The 27,738-nt window shown below is 41.2% G+C and overlaps 1 protein-coding gene across 12 annotated transcripts in view; it reads left to right on the forward strand.

The window, feature by feature from the left end:
• LOC149124834 (rho GTPase-activating protein 20-like) overlaps positions 1-27,738 on the forward strand; it is a 73,537-nt gene that overhangs the window by 35,437 nt on the left and 10,362 nt on the right. For 5 of the 12 annotated variants that reach the window (XM_089301943.1, XM_089301951.1, XM_089301953.1 and 2 more), the window contains 8 exons: positions 9,317-9,505; positions 10,700-10,852; positions 12,593-12,787; positions 14,789-14,881; positions 16,213-16,332; positions 17,096-17,144; positions 22,845-23,009; positions 26,693-26,836. In XM_089301943.1, the coding sequence (XP_089158069.1) occupies positions 16,227-16,332; positions 17,096-17,144; positions 22,845-23,009; positions 26,693-26,836 (464 nt within the window). In that variant the 5' untranslated portion in view covers positions 9,317-9,505; positions 10,700-10,852; positions 12,593-12,787; positions 14,789-14,881; positions 16,213-16,226. Of the gene's footprint in view, positions 1-5,691; positions 9,009-9,316; positions 9,506-10,699; positions 10,853-12,577; positions 12,788-14,788; positions 14,882-16,212; positions 16,333-17,095; positions 17,145-22,844; positions 23,010-26,692; positions 26,837-27,738 lie in introns of those variants that run through there. The other 7 variants (XM_089301946.1, XM_089301947.1, XM_089301948.1 and 4 more) reach the window with 5 other exon arrangements.

Raw genomic sequence — 27,738 nt, forward strand, 5'->3', positions numbered from 1 at the left:
CACCCTCCCACCCCTCAGTCTCATCCCACCTCCTGCTCCTTCGCCCATGCCATTCTTCATTAATACTAACTTTTACTTATCTTTATATACAGAAGCCCAACTCTACATTAAGTAAAGATTTCAACAGTTTACCCTAATGCACACACATGAAGTATAAAGTACTGTTTGAAGACAAGTTTTACAGTTAATTCTCATAGTACAACACATTAAGGACAGAGGTCCTACATGGGGAGTAAGTGCACAGTGACTCCTGTAATGTTGATTTAACAGTTGACACTCATATTGATGACATCAGTAATCACCCAAGGCTCTTGACATGAGCTGCCAAGGCTATGGAGGCATTTTGAGTCCACAAACTCTGGCAGTATTTAGACAAGGCCATAAGCAAAGTGGAAGTTCTCTCCTCCCTTCAAAGAAAAGCTCATCCTTCTTTGATGGTCTCTTCTTTACCCTGGAACCTCATTCACAGACATCCTTCATGGTGATCTTTTTTTTTTTTTTGCCACAGTATCTTGGTTTTCCATGCCTGAAATGCTCTCATGGGCCTTTCAGTCAGATCCAAATGCCTTAAGGGCTGATTCTGAGGTCAGAGTGCTGTTTAGGGCATTTGTCATTATGTGAGTCTGCTGTGTGGACTACTTTCCATGTTGGATCATTCTCTCCTTTTTAATTCTCTCTATTGTCATTAGCAGACACTTGGTCTTGTTTATGTGATTCCTTTGACACTTCATCTTATCTATATGATGAGTTACACACCTAATATGATCACTTTGATTAGTAAGGTGGCATTAGTACCACCCAGCTTCATGTGATTTGGAGTCCCATGGCAAGTTTTTAGCTTTACCCTCAGGGGTAAGTCCATGGGAACTTTTTGCTGAACTGTACATCTCTTCTCTTTCTTATTCCATTTCTTTTTTTTTTTAACTGGGATCTATTTTCAAATGGATTTAAACATCTATGATTAATTCTATGTTAAGTAAAGAGCTCAACCAGTGGCATTAAGTAGAAAAAGAGCATAGTGAAAACAATAAAAGCATAAACTGTTTCTCGACAGTCAAGACAAGGGCTGTTCAAGTCATTGCTTCTCTTAGTGTCAATTTCACTTCTAGAGGTTTCCTTTTAGGTGTCACAGATCAGGGAGAAAGTGATATTTGTCCCTTTGGGACTGGCTTATTTCACTAAGTATGGTGTTTTCAAGATTCCTCCATTTTGTTTCAAATGATGGGATTTTTTTTTTTTTACTGCAATGTAGTATTCCATAGAGTACATATCCCTTAATTTCTCTATGCAGTTTTCCATTGATTGGCATTTAGGTTAATTCCATGTCTTAGCTATTGTGAATTGAGCTGCAATAAACATGGAGATACAGATAGCTCTTTTGTGTGATGATTTCATTTCTCTTTGGTAACTTACAAGGAGTGGGATGGCTGGGTCATATGGTAGGAATATATTCAGACTTCTGAGGTTTCTCCAAAGTGTCTTCTATAGTGGTTTTCACCAGTTTGCATTCCCACCAACAGTGGATTAGGGTACCTTTTCCCCCACATCCTCACCAGCATTTGTTGTTTGCTGATTTCTTTATGTGAGCCATTCTAACCGGGGTGAGGCGAAACCTCATTGTGGTTTTGATTTGCAGTTCCCTGATGGTTAGTGATCCTAAACATTTTTTCATGTGTCTGTTAGCCATTTGGATTTCCTCTTTTGAAAAATGTTTGTTTAAGTCCTTGGCCCATCTCTTAACTGGGTTGTTTTTTGTTGTTATGGAGTTTCTTGACCTCTTTGTAGATTCTGGTTATTAATCCTTCTTAAGTTATATAGTTTGCAAATAATTTCTCCCATTCCTTTGGTTGCCTCTACACTTTCCTGACTGTTTCTTTCGCCATACAGAAAGTTCTCAATTTGAAGTAATCTTATGTTTAATTTTGGCTTTGACTGCATGCACCTCTGGGGTATTTTCCAAGTACTCTTTGCTTGTGCCAATGTCTTGCAGGGTTTTTCCACTGTTCTCTAATAATTTGATGGTGTTGGGTCATAGATTTACGTCTCCAATCCATGTTGAGTGGATTTTTGTGTAAGGGGATAAGGTAGGGGCCTTGCTTCAAACTTCTGTGTACGGAAGTCGAGTTTTTCCAGCACCATTTCAGGAAGAGACTGTCCTTGCTCCTGGGATCAGTTTTTTGGCTCCTTAATCAAATATAAATTGGTTGTAGATGTGCAGATTGATTTCTGGTGTGTCTAGTCTGTGTGTTTCATTGTTCTATCCATCTGTTTTTGTACCAGTACCAGACTATTTTGATTATAACTGCCTTGGAGTATGTCTGGAAAACTGGTATCGTGCTGCCTCTGGCTTTATTTTTGTTGTATAAGCTGACTTGAGCTATTCGAGGTCTCCTGTGTCTTCATATGCATTTCAGCATCATTTTTCTAGATCTGAGAAGATTGTCTTTGGTGTTTTGATCAGAATTGCACTGAATTTTTAAATTGATTTCAGAAGAATGGACATTTTGATGATATTGCCTCCACCAAACCATGAACATGGAAGGTTTTTCCATTTTTTGGTATCTTCTTCTATTTCTTTCTGTAATGTTTTGTTATTCTCATTGGAGAGATCTGTGACATCCTTGCTTATATTTATTCCAAAGTATTTGACTTTTTGTAGCTATTATGAATGGGTTCGATCTTAGAAGTTCTTTCTCAGCTGGCATTGTTTGTGTATACAAAGGCTGTTGATTTTTGTGTGTTGAATTTATATCCTGCTACTTTACCAAACTCTCCTATAAGTTCCAGTAGAGTCTTGGTGGCATTTTTTTGAATCCCCTACGTATAGAATGATGTCATCTGTAGCTAGGAAATTTTGATTTCCTCTTTTCTAATTGGTATCCGTTTGATTTCTTTTTCTTGCCTTAAGGCTCTGGCTGAAACTTCCAGGACTATATTGAGTAGCAGTGGTGAGAGTGGCCATCCCTGTCTGGTACTGTATCTCAGTGGGAATGCTTCCAAGTTTTGCCCAATTTGCTTAGAGTTTTCGTCATGAATGGCTGTTGTATTTTATGAGATGCTTTCTCTGCATCTATTGAGATAGTCATACGGTTTTTGTCAGCATTTTTCTAATGTGATGTATCACATGGATTGATTTGTGAATGTTAAGCCATCCCTGCATACCAGGGATAAATCCCAGTTGTTCTGGGTGAGTGATCTTTCTGATGTTGGATTCAATTGGCTAGAAGTTGTTGAGGATTTTTGCATGTATGTTTTTCAGGGAAGTTGGCCTGTAATTCTCTTTCTCTGTTGCATCTTTTTCAGGTTTAGGAATTAAGGTGGTGCTGGTTTTGTAGAATGAATTTGGGAGGATTCCCTCTCAACTGTTTTGAATAGCTTCAGAAGAATTGCAGTGAATTCTTCTTTAAATGTCTGGTAGTTTTATTCAGCAGTGCAGCCATCCAGTCCTGGGCTTTTCTTTGTGGGGAGGGCCTTTATTAATGATTCAACTTCTGTCTTGGTTACGAGTCTGTTTAAGTTTCCTATGTCTTCATGCCTCAATTTAGGTAGCTTATATGTGTCTAGGAATTTCTTCTACATTTCCCAGTTTGTTGGTATACAGCTCTTTGTAGTCATTTCTGAGGATTTTGTTTTATTTCTGTGGTGTGTGTTGTCCATTTCCTTTTTCATCTCTAATTTTATTGAATTGGGTCTTTTTTTTTTTGGTTAGTTGGGCAATGGTGTGTCAGTTTTGTTTATTTTTTTTTAAAGAAATTAGCTCTTCGTTTTGCTGATCTTTTATATTTTTTAATTCAATTTTGTTGATTTCTCCTCTAATTTTTTTCTTGTTTCCTACTAGTTTTGGGTTTGGTTTACTGTTGTTTTTTCCAGATCCTTGAGATGCACGTAGCTCATTTATTTGGTGCTTTTCCAGTTTTGTGATTTCGGCAGCTATTGCTATAAACTTTGTTTTTAACACTGTTTTGCTATATCCCATAAGTTTTGATATGTTATGTTGTTGTCTTCCTTTGTTTCCAGAAATTTTTTGATTTCTCTGTTGACTTGTTGTTTGACCCACTGTTCATTCAGGAGCATGTTGTTCAGTCTCCATGTTTGTATATGCTCTAGAGATTCCTGAGTTGCTGATTTCCAGCTTCATTCCATTGTGGTCTTAGAAGACGCATGGTATGATTTTGATTTTTTTGGAATTTGCTAAAACTTCCTTTATGGCCTCATATGTGGTCAGTCCTAGAGAAAGTTTCATGCACTGCTGATAAGAATGTGTATTCTGCGACTGTAGGGCGAAAAGTTTTCTAGATCTCTGTTAGGTCCATTTGGTGTATAGCGTCGATTAAATCTGCTCTTCTCCTGTTGATGTTCTTTCTGGTTGATCTGTCCATTGCTTAAAGTGGAGTAGTGAAGTTCCCCATTACTATTGCACTGGAGTCTAAGTCTCCCTTTAAATCCTTTAACATTTCTTTTAAATAGCCAGTTGCCCTGTGATTAGGTGCATATATATTTATAGTAGTTACATGTTCCTGTTGAATTGATTCCCCTAATCATTACACAGTGCCCCCCCTTAAAGATTTATTTATTTGATAAAAGATCTGTCTGCACTTCAGTGTTTATTGCAGCTCAATTCACAATAGCTAAAACATGGAATCATCCTAAATGCCCATCAACAGTAGACTGGCTAAAGAAATATGGAATATGTACTCTATAGAATACTATACAGCAGTAAAAAATGAAATTTGGTCATTTGAAACAGAATGGAGGAATCTGGAAAACACCATACTTAGTGAAATAAGCCAGTCCCAAAGGGACAAATATCATATGTTCTCCCTGAGCAGTGACAACTAACTTAGCATCTAAAAGGAAATCTGTAGAAGTGAAATGGACACTATGAGAAACAATGACTCGATCAGTGCTTGTCCTGACTGTCAAGGAAAAACTTACTGTTTTATTCCCTTTAGTATTTTTTTTCTACTTAATACTATTGGTTGAACTCTTTCATTTACACACGAATATTCTTAGGTGTTTAAATTTAACTGAAAAGTGATCCCTGTTAAATATAAGAGTGGGAATAAGAGAGGGAAGAGATGTATAGTTTGGCACATGTTCTCTCGGACTTACCCCAATGGTAGAGCTAGAAATGTTCCATGGGATTCCAAATCAGTCCCATCAAGGTGGCATGTACCAATGCCATCTTACTAGCCAAAGTGATCAGTTGCAGTTCATAATTGATCAAAAAGATAGGATTAAATGTCAAAGGGACCACATAAACAAGACTAGTGTCATAAATAAGAGTGTCAATTGTTATATCAACAACAGGAGTCACTGTACACTTGCTCCCCATGTAGGATCTCTGTCCCTAATATGTTGTACTATGCAAATTAATGGTAAAACTAATCTTCAAACAGTACTATATACATTGTGTATCTGTGTAGGTGCAAACTGTTGAAATCTTAGTATATACCAAGTTGACCTTCTGTACATAAAAATAATTGAAAATGAATCTTGATGAAGAATGGGATAGGAGAGGGAGTGGGAGATGGGAGGAAGGTTATGGGGGGGAAAGCCGCTATAATCCAAAAGTTGTGCTTTCAGAATTTATATTTATATTTAAAAATAAAAGTTTTTAAAAAAGAAAAAAGATTGATTTATTTGAAAGAGTTACATAGAGGCAGAGGCAGAGAGAGAGAGATCGGGAGAGAGAGAGAGAGAGAGATCGGGAGAGAGCGGTCAGTCAGTCTTCCATCTGCTGGTTCACTCCCCAATTGGCTACAATGACTGGAGCTGCGCTGATGGACTTGGGCCACCTTTCTCCTGCTTTCCCAGGCCATAGCAGAGAGCTGGATTGGAAGTGGAGCAGCGAGGTTTCAAACCGGTGTCCATATGGGATGCTGGCGCTTCAGACCAGGGTGTTAACCCACTGTGCCACAGCACCAAGCCTATCCTTTGTCTCTTTCAACAGTTTTTGTGTTAAAGTCTATTTTGTCTAATATTAGGATGGCTACACTACCTCCTTTTGGATTCTGTTGGCATGGCATATCTTTTTCCACCCTTACACTTTCAGTCTGCATGCATCTTTCTTGATGAGATGTGAATCTTGTAGGCAGCAAATAGATGTTTTTTTAAATCCATTCAGCCAGTCTGTGCCTTTTAATGGGGGAGTTGAGGCCATTTATATTCAAGGTGACTATTGATATGTAATCACTTTTTCCTGCCGTTTTTCCAAAAACATTCCCATTTTTTAGTTTGAATTTTCTTTGAGCTTTCACTGATTGATTTCCTTCCTTCACCTTCTTTCATAGTGATGACAGTGTTTCTGTGTGCGACTCATCCTTAAGCATTTTTTGTTGGGCTGGACAGGTGGCAACAGATTGTTTTAATTTCTCTTTGTTAGGGAAGGTCTTTATTTCATTTTCATTCATAAATGAGATCTTTTTGCAGGGTATAATATTCTGGGATGACAGTTTTTTTCTCTTAAGACTTGGACTAAGTTTCACCATTCTCTCCTAGCTTGTAGGGTTTCTGATGAGATGTCTGCTGTGAGTCTAACTGGAGATTCTCTGAAAGTAATCTGGCGTTTCTCTCATGCATGTTTTAGAATCTTCTCTTTAGGTTTTACTGTGGTGAGTTTGATTACAGTGTGTTGTGGTGAGGGTATTTTTTGGCCATGTCTATTAGATTTCCTGTGTGTTCCCTGTACTTGGATGTCTTTTTATCTCTCCAGACTAGGGAGGTTTCTGTTAATATTTCCCTAAAAAGGCTTTCTAATCCTTTCTCTCTCTCCATGCCTTCAGGAACTCCTAGAACCCAAATGTGTGTGTGTGTGTGTGTGTGTGTGTGTGTGTGTTTATAGTATCCTGTATATTCCCAACCGTGTTTTTTAGGTTTCTAATTTCCTCTTCTTGTCTTTGGTTTGACTGTATTCTTTCCTGTGCTTTGTCTTCTAAGTCTTATAGTCTTTCTTCTGCTTCACCAATTCTATTGTTAAGGCTCTCAGTTGCATTTTTGTATTTGTTCTGTTGAATTCTTCATTTCGTTTGGATTTCTCCTTCTGATCTCAATTTCATGGGAGAAATTTCCTTTCATATGCTGTATGGATTTCAGTAGTTTGTGCGTTTGCTTCTGATTATTTCTGTGTAATCTTATGATCAATTTTTTGAGCTCCGTTTCTTGCATTTCTTCCATCTCATCATCTTCACAATCTAGCATGGAAGCATTGTGTTCTTTTGGGGACTTCATGTTGTCTTCCTCCTTCTTGTTTCTTGAATTGCTGCATTTGTTGTTTGGCATTTGTGGAGATACTCATTGTTCTTTTTTTTTTTTTTCCTTTTTTGCTCTGGTGTGTTTTATATTTGTACTGTGACTGTGTAGATAAGTGGAATGTCTGCTTTTGAATCTCTATAGAGGCTTGTAGTGGATGTGGCCGGAGAGCTCTGTTCAGTTCTCCAGGGTTGAGGGCATGCCTATGTTGACACACCCAGGTTGGGCATGATAAATCTCGCTCTCTCTTTTTTATCAGAAGGGAAAGTTTTTCTGCTCAGCTGAGCTCCTCTCCTTAATGGAGTCCAGTACCTCAGCGCTAGCCCCAGTGGCTATAATATTCATCCACTCTGTCCCAAGGAGCACACAAAGGATCTGTGCAGTCCTCAGTGTAAGTTCAGATTCTCCAGCGATGTCTCTCTCCAGGTAACCAGGAAGCCCTGAGCGTGTGGAGTCTCCCAGTGTGAGTGCCCAGAGTCCCAGCCATGCTCCCTCCCACACTCCCTCAGTTTTTTTCACAGTCCCAGTACAGAAGCCTCACATAGTCACAGGCTCCTATCCCCCTGTTAGTTCTCCCCACCAGTCAGGGTCTGCACTCAACTAGTTGCTGGGCATGGACACAAGCTGGCACAGCTGTTATAAATGTCCCTAATGGCACCTGCTCTATTAGCTTGTTACAGGATGCCATTGTAAAGTGATTGTCCTTTTTCATTTCCCTCCTCTAGTTTAGCCGGTACACTATCCCCCATGGGGTTCCAAGCTGGGTTCCCTCTAGGTTCTTCTTGCAGCTATTTTTGCCACTGGCTTGGGCTGCTGCAGTCTGGTCTCACCCCCACCCCCTTTCCAATGCTGGTGTGTAGGCTCTGCTGCTGGAGACCTGAGCCTGGGCACCCACACCATCTATGTATGTCCACCATGTCCCTTTAATTTTGGTAGTGTTTCCTTTGCTGTTTTCTCCCTAACTCGTCTCTGAGACTATACTCTGTCCACTTTTTTTAAAGCCATCTTCTCCTGGGCTACTCCGCCATCTTGGAACCCAAGACCAAGTACTGTGAATGTGAAAACCAGAGCTTGACCATGTATGGGGCAAGTTCTCTTGCTTTTGAAAGGAGATACAAAATAACAGTGGTGGAAATGTGCTGATGGTGGAATGTGGGGCATGAGAAGAGTGAACACAGAGTACCTGTGTTCAGTCCTGCCTCTGCCTCTGCTTCTAATGCAGTTTGCTGCTAATGCGCATTCTGAGAGGCATCCATTGTTGATTCAAATACTTGGACTCTGCCACCCTCCCAGGAGACTTGGCTGGAGATCCAGGCTTCTGAACTTGGCCAAGTGTAGCCACAGCTGCTGTGGGCATTTGGAGAGTGATCCTGCAGATGGAAAACCACTTTCTTTCCCTATAGATTTCAAAAATTAGAGATAATTGAACAATGTAAAGGAATATGTTGCTGTGTGTTATGGATTGGTTATCAAAGTATTCGGCTCAGGAACTGGTGGGAGTCACCTCATATATTAAAAGTGGTTGGGGTCAGGCTGGTGCCATGGCTCACTATCTAATCCTCTGCCTGCAGCACCAGCACCCGGGTTCTAGTCCTGGTTGGGGCGCCAGTCCAGTCCAACTCTCTGCTGTGGCCCGGGAAGGCAGTGGAGGATGGCCCAAGTGCTTGGGCCCTGCACCCACGTGGGAGACCAGGAGGAAGCACCTGATCCTGGCTTCGGATCGACGCGGCGCACCAGCCGTAGCAGCCATTTGGGGGGTGAACCAACAGTAAAGGAAGACCTTTCTCTGTGTCTCTTTGACTGTTTAACTCTGCCTGTCCAAAAAAAAAGTGGTTGGGGTCCTTGAAAGATGGCACTTTGATATTGAGTGTGATCAGACTATGATGATGAACGGTTTGGCAGGAATAAGAGTATCCTACTTTGGTAATTTCCTCCTAAATTTCCTTTTATTACCACATGAGTCCTAATTATTTGGAATTAGATTCATATGAAGTACCATTTGTTTCTCAGGTATGTTTTATGAGATATGAATTTTCTTCTGTAAACATTGCTTTGTCTCCTTTAGACTGGCAGAGGACAGTGCAGCAGCCAACACACAAAACTACAATTTGCACATGGCTAAAGTCCGTGGTTATCTTACAGCATCCTGGGCACTTGACATCCGTGAAGTGGGAATTGGGTCTCTGCAGCAGGTGCTGCTTCTTGCATTTCCTGTTCATTTCTGTAGAGAGATGGAGGAGCTCCTTTGCTTGAGGTGAGTTCACCTGGAGAGTCATCATGGCTAGAAAGGCTAGTGAGTCTGTCATTTATTTATCTAGGTAGGATACTTTTAACATAATTGCTTTTAGTCTATAGCATTGGATTTTGAACTTAACTATTCATATACGCGTGGTATACTAGATGGCCCATTTAATCAATTGTTCAGACACATTTTTACCTATAAAGGATGATTGCAGATGCTTTCCTAGATTGACATGTATCGTTATGATACTCATACTTCATTTAAATGTATGCAATTCCCAATATATTGTGTAAACTTCTGAAGGTCTCAGTCACCCTGGGTGGAGAATGCTCATGCTTCTATGAACATTATACTGTTGAGCATCATTCTAGACATACTTTGCTATGAAATCAGAGCATTCCTCTTAGTTACTTCGGGAGTCTTTGAATAACTCCGAAGATACTTTCAGTTGATTAGATAAGTGTTAATTTACATCCCCCTTCCTCTCCTAACAACAGTTTTAAAGTATGCATTATTTTGAAATAAAAAATATTATTTGGGTTTTGCTTAACAAATGTTGGATTGCAGTGCTATTATACACCTTTAGTCTTTATGTATTTAAACACCATGCTTAATACATTGCCTTCATCAATAGTGTCATAAGGTGTATTCTTTCTGTTATCACCTATTTTTTCCAAGGTCACTTTAAAATAAATTTTAGAATGTCTATTCTAATCTCTATTCTAAATCTTATCCATTTGATAATATTTTACTATAATTTTTTTTATATTTTATTTTTTCAATTTTTTTTTAACAGGCAGAGTGGACAGTGAGAGGGAGAGAGAGAGAGAGAGAGAGAGAGAGAAGGGTTTTCCTTTACTGTTGGTTCACCCTCCAGTGGCTGCTGCGGCCGCTGCACTGCGCTGATCCGAAGCCAGGAGCCAGGTGCTTCTCCTGGTCTCCCATGCGGGTGCAGGGCCCAAGCACCCGGGCCATCCTCCACTGCCTTCCTGGGCCACAGCAGAGAGCTGGCCTGGAAGAGGAGCAACCGGGACAGAATCCAGCGCCCAGACTGGGACTAGAACCTGGTGTGCCGGCGCCGCAGGCGGAGGATTAGCCTTTTGAGCCACAGCGCCGGCCAATATTTTACTATATTAATGTCTTAATAATAGATGTTGTCCTAAGGTCTTCATGTATGTAACTCATTTAATCTTCACCTTTATTAAGCAAATGCACATCCATTCATCAAAAATGACTTATTGAGCATCTGTGAATGTGCAGAATACTGTGTGCCAAGTGCCAGGACGAATTCAGCAAGGTCCTGGCCTCTCTGGAACTTGAGATCTGAAAAGAGGAAAATACGTGACTGAGGATCATGCAGTAAGCAAACTGGTTCATTTAATTATGCATCTTTTTCTGTTTGTAATTATGCAAGATTGTGGTTTAACCGTAATTATAGCCAAATAATTATGGTATTAACCAAGATTACGGTTCTAATCCAATTGTGTGCTTTTTAAGAATAGAGGGGAATCTCTTGCATTCCTTCATCTCATAGTGCTAAACAAATAGATATCAATATGTAATGATGGTTACAGGAATGCTTTTATGAAACACCATAACCTGAGAGTTGTTGGAATTACCTAGTGGGATTTCAGGGGGCTAGAACAGATCACCCAACAAATGGAGTTTGCTGATAAGGGAATTACTCATACACAAATGGAAGTAGCGTTGATTAGGAGCAGTCAGACATCTAGGTTTCCAAATAGCCTCAGTGAGCTCTGTTAAGACTGAAACATTCAGTTGAACTCTAGGGCTGTTCAGTACCTCTAACACTTGAAACGTGGATTCAGAAGGAAAGCAGGCATGGTGTTTTAGTAAAACATGGAGATAAAAATTCTGGTAGTCTTTTTATGAAATATGTTAAAAAATTCTTCTAGAAAGCAGAGACTGCCTGAAACATTATATGTCAATTTGGTAAACAATGGCAATAATGAGATCTTCCCCAAAACACTCCATGACACTTTAAATGTCAGTCTTTCCTGTCTATATTTGGCAAAGCAATGATCTTATTATTACTACATATATGATTAATTATAGTAGTGCATCTAGAAGTGAAGTCCAGAAAGTAATGCCCTAGAATGAAATGTTGGTCTCAGTAGTAGGAGATGGCAACCAGTCTGTTGTTTCCAGCTCCTTCTGTAGCACCGGTTTTGCTTTAGCTGAGCCATTCACCTTTAAAACAGCCCAAACTGGGTTCAGAAAGGTAGCAAAAGGAATGACAGGAAAGGCTGAAAACCTGAGAGCAAGGGCAGCTTCTGGGTTCTCATTGCAAATGTGTGGACCCTGAAAATCGTTATGAAGTAAGGGAGCTATTGACGTTAGTGAGCTTGATCATTTCAGGAAAAGTGGCAATGAAAGCTCTGTATGCCTTTTCACATCATGAGGTGTTTCACTAGGCATTCTGTGAAATGACATTTTTAAAGGTTGACATGCATTTTGTTCATTCCCTGTCAGCTAGCATCTTTAGCACAAATTCTTAGAGCTTTATATCATCTATGTGTTGCTGTACACTCTTGTGGGGTTTTCAATGACCTATTTTATTTATTTAGTTGAAATTTAGAATGACTAAGGACAGAGGGAGAGAGAGGGATGGAGAGAGAGAGAGAGAGAGAGAGAGAGAGATATGTATACCTCAAAACCAGTGGTTCACTACCCAAATATCTACAATAGACAGCACTGGACCAAGTCAGATCAAGATCCTAGAACTACGGCAGGGCTTCCCACGTAAGTAGCTAGGGGCCCAAGTCCTTGGACCATAGTCCATTGCTTTTCTAGGTTCTCTAGTAAGGGGCTAGATAGAAGGGCAGCTGGATCTCAAATCAGCATTCCAATATGGAGTGTGGCATCACAAGTGGTGGTGGACTAATCCACTGCAACATCAAGCAAACTTGTCTCAACCTCCTGTGCTGGGAGGCTTCCCTTATGTAGAAGACATTTAAACCAAACGCTGAGGAGTCACGGCTGACATCCACACATTGCTCTACACAGAAAATGCAGCATTCTAAGAGTGTGGTGGGCCACTGGTCTGGATTAGCTATCACTCAGTTTTTCTTATCATAGGTAGAGGAATGAACACCTGTTGCAGTTGAGCCCATCAACATCAGAAGTTGAGACTTAAACCACACCTGAACTTTGAGTGAGATGCTTTTCCTAGTGTTGTCAATCTGAGAAGCCAGCCTCTATGGGAAAGCTTAAGCAGAGTATACTCACCCATGAAATTTGGATTTTGCTACATTCAAACAGAGAATATCAACAGTAAGTATTTTTTGTTCTGTCTGTTTACTTTTTGAAAGTCCGAGTGATGCACATATGCATACATATACACATATATGCACACACGGAGGGGATAGAGAAAGAGAGGTAGGTAGATGGGTAGATAGATAGAGATATCAAAAATCTGTTCCCTCCTCCAAATGCCTGCAACAGCTAGGTCTGGGCCAGGCTGAAAAAAAGGATCATGGATCTACCCCCGGGTCTCCCACATGGGTAGCAATGAGCCCAAGAGCTTGGGGCATGATCCATCAGTCTCACAGGTACGTTTGCAGGGAGCTGGATTGGAAGCAGAGCAGCTGGGACTTGTACCACCATTTTGACTTGGGCATCACAAATGGTGGCTTAACCCACTGTGACACCAGGCTGACTCAATGAGTGTTTTGTTTCTCATGCAAATTTGTAGATAGCTAGAGTGGGTCTCTTTCACAGTTCTCATTCTGCCATTGGAGGGCTAGTGGCTACCCTGGACTCTTAAGATTAACTCAGAATCATTCACACTACCTTTCGCCAACGTTTCCATATTTGCCATGTCTCATGGCCAAGCCAGAGAGTACAGTTGTCTCTCTGGTCCTTGAGGATCGGTTGCACTCACCTGTGGATAATAAATTCCAAAGATACTCACATTCCTTATGTATAATGGTATATTACTTCCATTTCATCTGGTCATATATTCCTGCATACTCTAGACCAACTCTGGATGACATTATAATATCTAGTACAGTGTAAATCGTTAACTATTTTGGGGGGAGGACTGACAAGAAAAAGAATCTTTACATGTTGTTATCTTTCACTTTACTTGGGTAGGCCGAAACTTTACCTTGTAGCCTGAAACTGTCAGAGACAATATTGTGTGAGTGAATGACCATGGGTAACGTTAAGTATTTGACCTGTTTTTGACCCAGTAGTTGTCATTTGCCAGCCTTGTAACAGATCACAATTTACTCTTGGGCACCACTATTGAAGACTCCCCCAGCTCAGAGAGTTGTTGATTTCTTTCAAGTTTAAGCTCTCTTGAAAAATATCATGATTTGTTTTCATCCATACCATCTCACGTTGGAGATTTCTCCAAATTTATGTCAATTCCATATTTTTCTAAACCACAGCTTGCCATTTCTTTGAGGTATTATCTGGGAGAATTTTGATCTGAAAACTTGGGCAGGAAGGTTTTTAAAAATGTAGTATTTTGCTTAGAGTGTATAAAAAGGCTCATAGTAGAACAAGGGTTCCACACCTGTCTTGTTAATCATTTTCTCACTATATAAACATACGTGCTGAACGGAAGCTGCCTTTATAATTAGAATGCAGTGAAGCTTCTTCTGATCATTATCACGACCCTGTTTTAAAATATAGGCTCAGAGACCATTAGCATCATAGGGTACATATTCCCACAGAGACATTTTTCCCTTCTGCTTCCATTTGCAATTTCATTTCAATTGTAGTGTTTAATATTTTCCCCATGTCTTGTATGTGAAAGAACAGAATGGTGGTAGAATGCTACGCTGTAACGCCTAAATTCCCAACCAGGTGTGACTAATGCTGTCAGGTTTAAATTAAGATGAATTTCTTCAAGCTCACTAAGACTGTGATATTCAGCTTTTCGAGTAGGAAGTTCACATGGGGGATTTCTCAATTCAAGAATATTAACACACTGAGTAACACACTGCTTTGTTGTTTCTAGGTTCTTTATTTGAGTAATTTCATTTAATGTCATGCATTACTGAGGAAGCTGAACTGTGGGCTCGATGGGTATCCCAGTTGTGCTGTAGTTTGACATTTCCATGGTCCCTCCCTTCATTCCCCAGCCAAGGAAGTTCATCCTGTGGCTTCCCAACAGCACATCCAATAAAGTGTTTCTGAACCATTTTCTTTTCACCTTTTGCATCCTTTGAGCAATTGAGTGTCCAGGACACAGGAGATTCCCTTCACATGCTTTCAAAATTTACCCATGTCTGATTGTGTGATTTCTATTTACACTTTCCTCAGGTGTTCCACTATTAGATGATTGACTAAAGAATGGAAGGAAACAGAAGACAGAAGCCTTTATCTTAATCTTTCTTTGCTTAAAGAATCCATCAGGTAAGATCTGTGACTGGTGTGAAACTGAATTTTCTATCTACTCAGAAAAGTATTCAAATATGCATCAGATCCAGAGAGTCCTTGAGGAATTTGAGGAATTCTGTTTTGATTACTTGTAAATAATCTGTGAAATATCTGAAATTGTATTTCAAGTAATTTTGTTCACTATCACTATAATAAGCATTTATGTTGGAATAACTGTAGAATGGATACTCTCCTCTCTCTTTCAGATTTTTTATTTATATTTTGTAAAATTGGAACAGTAGGGATCCTTCCATTCTGCATCACTGAAAGCCAGCAGTATTTGCTGGTGCCTGTTTTTAAAGTGTACATAGAAAAGCTACCTTGTGTCTATGAGTGTTGACAATTGTGTTCCAGTCTGGCCAAAACCTTGTGACCCAGCAATAAGATCATAATAAACCATCTAGGTAGGAAAATGAGTTGACCTTCTGATAACCCAAGTCAACTTTTGTTACCATGTTACCTATTTTTGTCCTCTATCATTGGATCTATTTTTAAATAAGAGAAACATGGTGTATTTTCAGTTATTTGTATGAAATACATTTTCATCTATGTTTATTTGTGCCCTTTGCTATGCAACTTGTCTCCACAAAGGGACTTAACCAGATCAAAATCTTTTTTTTCAGTTGTCATTCATGTTCTGTGTTTGAAAGACAGAGAGGGTAACAAGTAGAGTTCTTCCATTTGCTGGTTCTTTGCTCAAGTTCCTGGAGTAGTGAGGGGGTAGATCAGGCTGATGCCAGGTTTAAAGAACTCAGCTCAGGTGTCCCACATTGGTGGCAGGGATCCAGGCACTTGAGCCAGCAGTCCTGCCTCCTAGAAGGAGTATATGTAGTAAGGTGGAATGGGCAGTTGATCTGGGACTTGATACTGGCACTGTGGTAGAAGATGCTGGCATCTTAACTGCTGAGCCAAACACCCGTTCTGAATCTGTGTTGTCTTAGAATATTATCTGTGTACCCAAAACCCTGCAAGTATAAACTGGACAACCCCTAATCTAAGTCCATGCAAGAATACTATCTCAAACACCCTTGAAAACTGTCTGCATATGGATATACTTGCTGGAAGCCAAGAGGTAGGTGTGTATTTCTTTGTGATAAAGCAGCTCTTCTGATACCCAGCGAGCCCCAGAGCGGGAACCATCCAGCAGAGCGGCAGAGAAACCCTATCTAGACACTGAGAGAATACTTCCAGGGTTTCTGGAGTGCTGTTTGTGGGTCAGGCAGGCATCAGGGATTGAATTATCTTATTCCATGCTTTATCTCACACTTCATCACAACACTTTGAAAGTCATTATCTTCTTTTTACAGATATAAGAACTGAGATGCGGAAATATGAAGTAGTTTGCCAAAACTCAAACATCCATAATCTATCTCCAGTCCCAATTCCAAAGACCCTACTATTTTACCATCTGCCCTTGCCTCCCAGAGGTGAGGTGACAGGAGAGGGTCCCCTGCATCAGCACACAAGCTTAGCTGCAAGAAGAATAGAATGCTATGTACATCTCATTCCAAGTTGGAGAAGTGAAGACCAGGCAGTTACAATATTTGTGTATCCAATTGCCAGTCTACTCTATGAAGACATAAGGAATGGAGTAACTAACACCCTACTCCCTCAGCACTGTTTCAATAGGCAGTATTGTGAGAAAATCTTTTTCGTGAGACATTGCCTTGAGTAGTTTATGAGCCCAGGGTATTATAGTCATAGCATCACTACATTTCTTCCATCATGATTTTCTTCTCTCATTCCTTTATGCATTTTTGTAGCCAAATTGTGTGTTTAATTTGTGTTTACCGTATTATCCTATCCCCCTCTACTCTGTTTCAATCAACTTGAGAAACAGACATGGGAACTAGGAGATCTGATTTAATGTGTATATTATCATCACCATTAATCGTTTCTTTAGGAAGGCTGAGTAGGATATGCTTTATCGCTTTATCCTCCATTTTGTGATTTCTTTTGCTCATTTCTATAAACTATGGGAATGATGATTAATATTGGGAGCCTGATTTTCCACTGTGATGTTGGAACTCTGCCTTGAATGAAAAGATAGAGGACAGATGCAGCTAGAAGCAGCATTTCAGGGTGCACTTAGATATTTTACAATGGTTTTGATTTGTTCAAAAATGTTCTCAAATAGTATTCATTTTATGGACTTAGTTTTGTGACAGCACTTCCAATTTGGTGTTCCAGAATTGACTCATCTCAATGAAGTACCTGCCCTGTGCCATGGTCCTGAGAGGTAAAATATGACTTCCTATTCTTGCCAGCAGAGGGCAGCAAGGAACACTGGAGCAGGTGCTTGATATCAGCTACTGAGGATGTTTCCCTTGGTGGAGGCAAAGATGAGGGTGTTCAGAGGACCAACATGAGAAAGGATAATTACAGGGATTCAGGAGGGAGACCAGAACATATGGGGAGTGTAAGGGTTCTCCCAAGGGCTCATAACTGCCAGCACAAGTAGACATCTGGAGAGTCATTGATTATAACCTTTTCTTGGTATTGACTGCTATTCCCAGCCTGTCTGATGCCAAGGTGTGGCTGGCTGCCTAAGGTAACAGGCAACTAAAAGCATATCTGGGCACTAATACAGACTGGCTGCCTGTGAGTTATCAACAAGCTGCCCACAGAGGCCGAGGGGTCCAGAAGCAGCCCTGTGAGGGTGAAGGATGAATGGGTGTGAGGGCTCACCAAATCCAGCTGCAGAAGATACTGAGGCCCCGGGTACATGCCAGGAAGATGATTCTGCAAAATATATATACATGCATATGTATATAATACCAAGGATATTTTCCCCTTGTCTTGGGGGTGGGGGGCACTGCTTAGCTATGGAAACACTGTGTGATTTAGGACTTAGAGAGTTCTCACTTTACCAACTGTTAGGTATCTGGCCCCCAGTCACACAACTTCACTGAGCTTCAGTTTCTCCACCTGTCAAATGGAATTACTAATTTTTACCCCAGAAGCTGATGTTGAGGCAAGGGGAGGCTATATATAAACTACCTTGCAAGAAGCTTGACGTTTTGTCGTTGCTCAGTGGATTTGATTGCGTGACATATTCTCCCTCCTTTCTCTTTGGCCATGGACAAACATCCATGATAGTGTTCACTATTTTGGAAAATAATGTCTCCCTGTCTTTTCTAAGCAGCCTTGGTATTAAGCAAGAATTATTCTGTGAGTTAGCTTGCTAAATTTTCTATACTGTTATCCCATTTTATAGTTGCAGCAATCCTTTGAGGTGCACTATCATCTCTGTTGTGCAGGTGGAGACACTGAGACTCTTCTAGAATAACTCCTTTTACCAGCACCCTCTACATGGCGAATGCTGAAGGAGGGGGGGTTCAAAAACTACTTAGTTTGGTTGCAGCCCTCCTGCCAGTGTTGCTACAAAACCTTCTTTCCTGTGTAGATAGTTCATCACCATTTACTTTTTTAGAGGTTTAATTTATATATGTATGTATGTATGTATATATATTTGAGAAAAGCAACTTTGAAGAACCCAAGCATAGTGCATCCTTTGTGAGCACTTAGACATTACTATAGCTTATGAGACATAGATAACATCCTCCACTTAATACATTAAAATGAAGTAAATCTTTGCAAACAAGTTTTACTATTAACTCTCATAATCCAACAATTTGAGGACAGAGGTCCTGCATGGGAAGTTAATGCACAGTGACTCCTGTTGTTAATTTCACAATTAACACCCTTATGTGTGATGTGAGAGATCACCCATTTAAACACTTAAGGGGGGAAATTGAATAAAAGAATTTTGTGTTTGTGATATGTTAAAATAACCTTATAATTGACACAGCATCACATTGATACTATCTCTCCATTTGGTATGTAGGGCCGAAAGGTCAGTGTTCAATGACAGAAGTGAAAATAGACTGCTATGGTCAGAGTTCTTCCCCCACCCACCCAGTTCTCCTGTTGAAGCCCTTACCTCCTTCTCTTTGTGTGCCATGCAAGGACACAGTGTGAAGATGGTTGTCTATAAGCCAGGAAAAGAGGCTGAGTCAGTGGGGCCCCATGCTCTTGGACTTTTCAACCTCCAAAACCGTCAGACAAGTAAACTTCTTTCTTTGACACATTACCTAGCCTAAGGGGTTTTGCTACAAGAACAGAAAATGGGTGAATCATGTATTCATTTTAATGTTGTACATATTATTTTTGTATAAAATATTATATAATTATACTAAAATATGCAAAGAAATAATATTGCACTATAGCTTTGAAATATATTGCCGCTTGGGCAAACTGGAGGGAAGGTTGCTGAAATCTCTCTGTGTTTCTTACAACTGCATGCAAATGAACCATCATCTCAGTTTAATTTTGAAGAATTGAATGATGGTGCCAAAATCTAGAAAACCACTATATCAGTTTGAGAGTTTGTCAGTTATGGCATGAGCCTTAGAACCTTGACATCACAATGATGGGTGATCTTGACTACTGCGGAACCCACAGTCTTCAGGGACTTGTTCATGGTCTCTGTTGAATAGTGTCGACAGAGTCTAGAGTTGTAACACATGGAAAGTAATGTTGTCAGAGCTTCTGGAAGTCATCCGCCAGTCCCCAGCGCAAGGTAGCCTTTTCCTGTACTACTTGTGATCATTTAAGCAGACTGGTCACCCCAGGAGGAGTTCTGTCCTGTTTTCCTTAAAACAGAGGAAGTAATTCCTGACTTTGGTGCTGGTTTCATGAGAAGCTACTTTTGTTCTTTGGTTTAGTGCTACTGAGCTCAAAAGAGCAGGCTTTGTACTGTCAGGGGAGACACTTCCTTGGCTTCATGGCAAAGAGTTTTCTCTGAAAAGATCTCGAAAGAGGCTGTCCTGTTTATGAAAGAGTTTTGTGTTCTGCTCAGTCTAACTGGTTTTACCTATTATGGCCACAGAGCCCCATTGGTACATGGTCCCAACTCAACCAGTTATATCTAAGCCTGGGTGATGTTAAGAAATGTTTGTGGATGTGTCCAGCATTATTTCATGTTGTCTAGCACTTCTCTCCCCTCGCCTCCCAATTTGAACACTAATTTAGATAAGATAGGAAGCATTTTACTAAGTGGGAATCAATGTATCCCTATTATGTAAATTGTCATGCTAACAGGGGACCACGTTACAATGACTTCTTTACCAATCGCTGTGTCATTTTGTTTTACATGTGATAGGCTGAAAATTGCCTTGTGTTCCCTCTTCTGAAACCATGTTTTAAGAGCTTGGTGAGTGACAGCTGTGGTGTCCATCTTAGTGTTCTTTCCAGAGGGCAGTGTGGTAGTTGAATGGAAATACTCTTTAGAGATGTAAACTGCTTTAGAATATCAGGGGTATGTGATTTAATTTTCCTTTGAAAAGGCAGAAGACATGCCTGTTGCTTTTACTTAGAATGAATTAGCAGCAGATATGTATGGAGAACTTCACAGTTGAAGATTGCTTTCGATATTTTACTTTAACTTGCACTAAAACCAGGCAGATTGATACTATTGTTCCAGATTACATGTTCTCTTTTATGATACATGCTCCCTTTCATACACAGCCAGTTAGAAACAGTCAGACTCTGAAATTTTCAATAATCTTCAGTACTTTCTTTTTTTATTCTTAAAATCTATCTATTAAGGGATACAAATTTTCATAAGTGCAACTTTAGGAGTATAGTTATTCTTCTCACTATATCAGTCCTCCCACCCACACTCCCATGCCTCATCCCCCTCAGTCTCCCCTTCCCAGTTCTATTCTCCATTAAGATTCATTTTCAATTGACTTTGTACATAGAAGACCAACTCTATATTAAGGAAAGATGTCAACAATTTTCACACATACACACACGCACACATATGCACATACACAAACTGTTTGAAAACTGGTTTTACAGTTAACTCTCAATACAACTCATTGAGGACAGAGGTCCTGCATGGGGAGTCAGTGCACAGTGACTTCTGCTGTTAATTTTTTTTTAACTTTTATTTAATGAATATAAATTTCCAAAGTACGATTTATGGATTACAATGGCTTCCCCCACATACCGTCCCTCCCACCCACTACCCTCCCCTTTCCCACTCCCTCTCCCCTTCCATTCACATCAAGATTCATTTTCGATTATCTTAATATACAGAAGATCAGCTTAGTATACATTAAGTAAGGATTTCAACAGTTTGCTCTCACACAGAAACATAAAGTGAAAAATAATAGATGATATTTTTTAAATGATGATGAAATCAGATCAGACCTATTGTCATGTTTAATCCCAGTGAGAGTCAAGTTGGGAGTTGATAATTTTTTTTTTTTTTTTTACAGAGGATCAGTTTAGTATACATTAAGTAAAGATTTCAACAGTTTGCACCCCCATAAAAACACAAAGTGAAATATATTGTTTGAGTACTCGTACCAGGGGATTCCAATTCTGCTGTTAATTTAACAATGAACACTCTCATGGATGACGTCAGTGACCACCCGAGGCTCTTGAAATGAGCTGTCTAGGCTATGGAAGCCTTTTTTAATAGAAAACGTTTATTTCATAAATACAGATTTCAAAAGGAAAACTTTTGGATTATAGCGTTTTTTTCCCCTATGGACAAGGCCATAAGCAAAGTGGAAGTTCTCTCTTCCCTTTAGAGATAAGTGCACTCTTCTTTGATTGCCACTTTTTTCCACTGGGGTCTACAGAGATCGTTCGTGTAGACTATGTTTTTGCCACAGTGTCTTGGCTTTCCATGCCTGAAATGCTCTCACAGACTTTTGATCCTCAATACTGCCAAGTGCACACCAGCAGAATCTTTCATATGCACATTTCTGCTAACTGTGTATTCCACAGAATTTCAGCTTTTTCTTTCTCATGCTCCTCAGACGTGTTATTGCTGATTGCAAATCCGCATTCCAATTTTTAGATGCTTATGGCAATGGCACCTAGTCTCAGGAAGCAACATTCTTTTTGTTAAAATAATAGAGGTACAACAATGACCAGAAACGGAGAGATTGAAAACCACAGGAATTCCTTGTTACGGACCTGTAGGGCACAGGTTTATTTGGGATTCTCTGGGTCCACTTCATAGGGTCCTCTAAGCTTGGTCCACATGTTGGGAGATTGCTCTGGGCTAGGATCTGCTTCTGAGCTAATTCAGAACATTGTTTGAATCCCCTTACTTGTAGTTGAGGTACCTTCCTCCTCCAGCTGTCACCTGGGGGCTGACTACATCTAGTCTCATGTTTCTGTGTAGCTCCTGCCCATATGACAGATTCATTCTCCCTTGCCCTTCAACTCTTTCTGGCTTCCCCTTCTGTGCCATGTCCTGAGTCAGTGTAGATGATAATCTCTGATTTGGGGACCTCTTGGGGGTTAGTTTAGGCCTCCTAAACTAGGGAATGTACTCTCCCTATTTGAAGGTTCATCACATTCATTCTGTCTTCACAGTCTCTTTTTGCAGATAGCACAGTCATAGGCTGCAATCATTAGGGTGTGTGGCTTTTGGATGGGTTGTTTTAGAACCCTCTGTGTACCACAGACTTTGTGGAAAACATCCCTTCCATCATTCCACCAGCAGTTGTCCATGGTTACCAAGACCTCCGTGTTAGTAAGTCCAATGATGAGTCCTCAGTAACCACCTGCCTTACCTTCCATAGCGTTTGATGGGAGCGATGGCTCCCTTCTTGTTATCCTCTCAGTTCTCCACTTACCTGACACCTCTTGGTCTGAGCGGCTGTCTTCTTTGGCACGCCTGTAAGACGATACTTGCCCTAGGTTCTCCCTTGGATGTGTTCCCTGTCCAGCTCTCTCAGTGCCACCTGCTCTTTGAGACCTGTAAAACCTGAAACCCCATTGGCATCTGTAGTTGGAGAGCCTTGTCTGAGGAATTGAGATGACAGTTTTATCATGTGTCACTCCTAATGACCGGCATCAAACTAGTCTGTGACCATTGACTAGCTACTCTTTGGTGTTTGCTGTTGAGCAGGGACGATGATTTTCAAGAGGCTGGGACTTCAGAGGATGCAAGTGCTTCAAAGGGACGTGAACGAAGACTACTGGTGCACGGTCCGATAAAGTTAAGAACGGGTAATAAGAAAACAAAGCATCAGGCTTTTTTGTACAAGGACGTACTGAAAATCTCGAACATTCGGTAGGTGCATATGCTGCATGCTGTCCTGATCATCGTGAAATATATTGTCTCTAACAAAATTCATTTTCATGCACTCTTTCTCAGCAAGTAGCATGTTTTTACTTTGTTTTTGCCAGTGATTTCATTCTTCACTTATTAAACAAGTAGTCATGGAAGTTTTATTCTGTATTGTGCCCCTGTAGACAGTGGAATCAAGAATGGGAGAGACAGGGTTCCTCTCTCTCTCTCTCTCTCTCTCTTTGAACATTTATTTATTTATTTTAAAGGAAGAGTTAGAGAGAGGTAGAGGCAGTGAGAGAAAGAGAAGGGCGGGGGAGAGAGAGACACAGAGAGAGACAGAGACAGTCTTCCATCCGCTGGTTCACTCTCCAGATGGCAGCAAATGCCGAAGCTGCACCAGTTTGAAGCCAGGATCCAGGATCCAGGAGCTTCTTCCAGATCTTCCACATGGGTACAGGCGCCCAAGGACTTGGGCCATCTTCTAATGCTTTCCCAGGCCATAGCAGAGAGCTGTATTGGATGTTGAGCAGCCGGGACTTGAACTGGCACCCACATGGCATGCTGGCACTGCAGGCAGTGGCTCTACCTGCTACACCACAGTGCTGGTCCCAGGATTCTTCTTTCTTGAGTCTTGCCTAGAGATGATCAAACTAAGAAAGAGACAATTGAAGATTGTAATAATGTGCATCTGATAGTAGGAAATAAACAGTGCCATGTGGAGAGTGTCAGAGAAGAGTCCCACTAGGGTGCCTCTGTGAGATGCAACATTGAAACCATTCCTCTGGTGTGAGAAGCAGCCACCTGTTCTATAGACTGGGTGTCCCGATTTGCCTGGCTGAGGGGACTGCAGGCCATCGTGTATGCAGCTTGACCCTTTGGGAGCAGGGCTTCAGCAAGGCTGATGTTTCTGGAGCTCATTGTAATTGACCAGGTCAGAGGTGAGACTGAATAAGTGCTCAGGGTTCTGGTCACAGAGGATCTTGACAGATCCCAGTAAGGGGTTGAGAAATGCCTTTGAAGGGGTTTCCTTATGGAAATGGCCATATCAGGTAAATATTGTAGTATATCATTGTGGCTGCTGGGAGATAATGGATTGGAGAGCTGGCAGCAATATAGGAGGGAGACTATGTCCTGGAGATGATAACCCAGATCACTGATACCAAGGGCCCCAACTTGGGAGGGACAGTGAAAGCAAAAGGTACAGGAGGCAGATTTGGTGTGCCGGTTGGAGATAGACACAAGTGGTCACTCCCACTGTCAGCCTTGAACACAAATGCAACCAGTACACAGCCTGGAATAAGGCAACTGCTTAATACACGTGTGCAGGGAAGGAGTAGGCAGGAATAGATTGATCTGGACATCTGCTTATCTGCTCCACCTGTGTTTTCATAATTTATGAAATATTATATAAGACAAAGACTAGTTCCACAAACAAAATCTCACCAGGAAGTGAGTAAAGAAAAATAAAAGTTGCCAGTGCTGCCCTCCCCTTGGCTTCCAGTTCTGCCCTGTCCTAGAGCAGAGAAGCAAGACTCAGGCCCAGTTTTATAAAATGCAGTCTCATCTTAGTGACAATCATATGAGGTATGTTGGATCAGGGGTGTGTTAAGCGCAATCTGTGTGTTCAGGATATCTTGTACCTCCTCTTGCCTAATCCTTGCTTTCACTATCTGAGATGGGTCTGTATTCTTGTTTTCCAACAGGCTCTGATGCTAAGAGAGCCCCAGTGGCTGCCTCAAGGTCACCACAGTAGTCATGGGTCCATGATTTTTTTTTTTTTAAGATTTATTTTATTTATTTGAAAGTCAGTTAGAGAGAGATGTAGAGACAGAGAGAGAGGTCTTCCCTCCATTGGTTCACTCCGTAGATGGCCGCAACAACCAGAGTTGTGCCGATCTGAAGCCAGGAGCCAGGAGCTTCTTCCGGGTCTCCCACATGGGTGCAGGGGCCCAAGGACTTGGGCCATCTTCTACTGCTATCTCAGGCCATAGCAGAGAGCTGGATTGGAAGAGTAGCAGCCGGAAGTAGAACTGGCGTCCATATGGGATTCCGGTGCTTCAGCAGGCCAGGGCTTTACCCACTGTGCCACAGCGCTGGTCCTGTGAGCCCATGTTTAAAACTAGATCTCTTTATTATAGTACCGGCTCTCACCCAGCTGCCTCAACACTTTGTATTCTTTTGGATCCCATGGCAGATTTTATGACAGTTTCATTTCAATCGCTTTAAATCATAGGGAGCCCTGTGGCCAAATCCCTGAACATCCTCCTTAAGGCTTAGAGCTCTTCACGTCTACCACTCACCTGAGAGTTAGATTTGTAAATGAACAAGGCAGCATGCCAGAGGGCGAAAGTGGGGTGGACCAAACCAGTACTGAGCAATATCACTGCTGAAGCTGCGATATTGTCACCTTGTGCTCTCTGCAGAAAAAAATGGGAGGTGTTTTCTTCCCTTATGGATAAGACGTTGAGCACTTGGACTAAGGTACATTTTGTTTTGTGCTTTTATTTTGGCTGCAGTCTGTAGGACACAGTATTTTTTTAAGCCAGAATCTGTGGGGCAGATGATCTGAACCAAATCTTAAGAAGGAAATTTGAGCTGGTGTCATGGCTCATCTGGCTAATCCTCCGCCGGCGGCGCCGGCACCCCGGGTTCTAGTCCCGGTTGGGGCACCCAATTCTGTCCTGGTTGCTCCTCTTCCAGTCCAGCTCTCTGCTGTGGCCCGGGAAGGCAGTGGAGGACGGCCCGGGTGCTTGGGCCCTGCACCCGCATGGAAGACCAGGAAGAAGCACCTGCTCCTGGCTTCGGATTGGCAGAGCACCGGCCATAGCAGCCATTTTGGGGATGAACCAACGGAAGGAAGACCTTTTTCTCTCTCTCACTGTCTAACTCTGCCTTTAAAAAAAAAAAAAAAAAAAAAAAGGAAATTTGAAAGAAGCTGTCTTTAGAGAAGGAGTGGAGAGGGTCCCCCCACCCCGCCAGGATCATTTTGAATATTTATAGCACCTTTCACGGGCTGGAGAAAATCATCAACTTAAAAATTTAGCCTGTTATGGATTTATTGAATTTTGAATCCAGCTTGCAGTTAGTTGCCTTGGCAGTGCCAGCCTCAGTGACTTCACAGGCTTTGTACAGCCCAGGGACCAGACATTCACCATCCCAGCTTTCAAGATGCAAAATTTGTATAAGAATTAAGATTCAAAGGTATTTGTAATATCTGAAACTAAGGTTATTCCGAGATTATGTATGTATAGTCTATCTCTGTGAAGAAGAAAATTTTATAAATAATTCATCCATGATTTAATCTTTGTTCAACCCCTCAGCCACTCTGTTGAAGTCAATCAGATGTGCATGACCAGAAAGTGAGTGATTCTCTTAAGATGTAACACCTTTAAAATACAGAGTATGGCCTCAAGTCCATAGTCAGCATTCAGAAACAGACCAGTCCACCTGTTGCCACTGGCTGCCGTTAATCTTGTGTGTGTGGGCCCCTTGTGGGCCAGCCTTCACTGAGCACATGATTTTGTCCAGGTCCACCTGACTCTTGCCTGTGCTGTGCACTGAGAGGGAATAGATGGATGTGAGCTTTTCTTGGTTATGGAACATGGAGGATTGGGGTTTGCTCAGGAGAGGATGTGCTCTCATTACATTTAAGAAAAAAACATCTTGCTTGATGATCTTTTTAGGTACAGCAAAAATATTTACTACAAATATGTCATCCCTGTCAATGAAATATGGATTTCCAAATGCATTGTTGAGGAAGGTGATACCAGTGCCTCCAGGTGCCTGAATATTGGCTGGCCCATGGCGAATTATAGGGCCAAGTTCTTGTAAGTATCACTGCTGAGTCTTGTAATTTTACTTTGATATAGAAGGATATAACCCTTATTGCCTTTTCTAGCAAAGATAGAGAAATGCACCTAAATTTTCTTCCAAACTTGTTTTTTTTTGGGGGGGGGGGGATTGGTAAGCATTTTAATTTGACCCTATAATAATCTGCTGCCTCATGCTTTGACTTCCAGCCATGGCACTTGTATGACACATATTTTCCCCAAGAGGTTTTTATGTGCCAATATGTGTGGAGAGAATGAAATGGGAACTGTTGGAATGATTTGCTTTGGTCTGAAGCAATGGTTTTCCAAGGGCTCCATGAGCTACTTGGGGAGTGGGTATTTTGGATTAATAAAAATAGATTTGAGAGAGCAAGGCTCTGGGGCCCCTCTCCAATATCCTCCAGCCTCTAGGTCTAGGCTTTTGTGTGTTTCAACTAGTAGAGTAGATCAATTCAGCTTGAAAAAGTCCTTTTATTCTCCCAAAGTAATGACCTAAAGAAATAATACTTGATATACAAATTAAATTATATCCTGGGTTGCTAGAATTGCTATTTGGTGTCTTCAGTGATACGGCCACCTGAAACAAAGATTTGATTCATGCGATGTGGGTGAGTTTTCCAAGGCCCACTTTGAGGCTGGTATGAGGAAAGGAAACGGGGCTCCATTTCCTAGACATCTTGTGTGTCTGTTTTTGTGTACGCAGGTACCTTGCAACCTCTGCCTGCTGCTCTGAACAGGCACAAACCCAATGTCCTGTGTGTTTTCCACATAGACAGTTCATCCCAGGTGCTTGGTGCTCTTTTTTGCTCTCCTCCTCTCCTCACTCCCTCCAGGTCTGTCAGGTCATATTGAAGTTGATACAATGGAGATATATCCAAACTGTTAATCAACTCAGTTCT

This window comes from Oryctolagus cuniculus, chromosome 8 (genome assembly GCF_051225735.1).
Source record: "Oryctolagus cuniculus isolate XC-2025 breed Fujian yellow rabbit chromosome 8, ASM5122573v1, whole genome shotgun sequence".
NCBI classification, from domain to species: Eukaryota; Metazoa; Chordata; class Mammalia; order Lagomorpha; family Leporidae; genus Oryctolagus; species Oryctolagus cuniculus.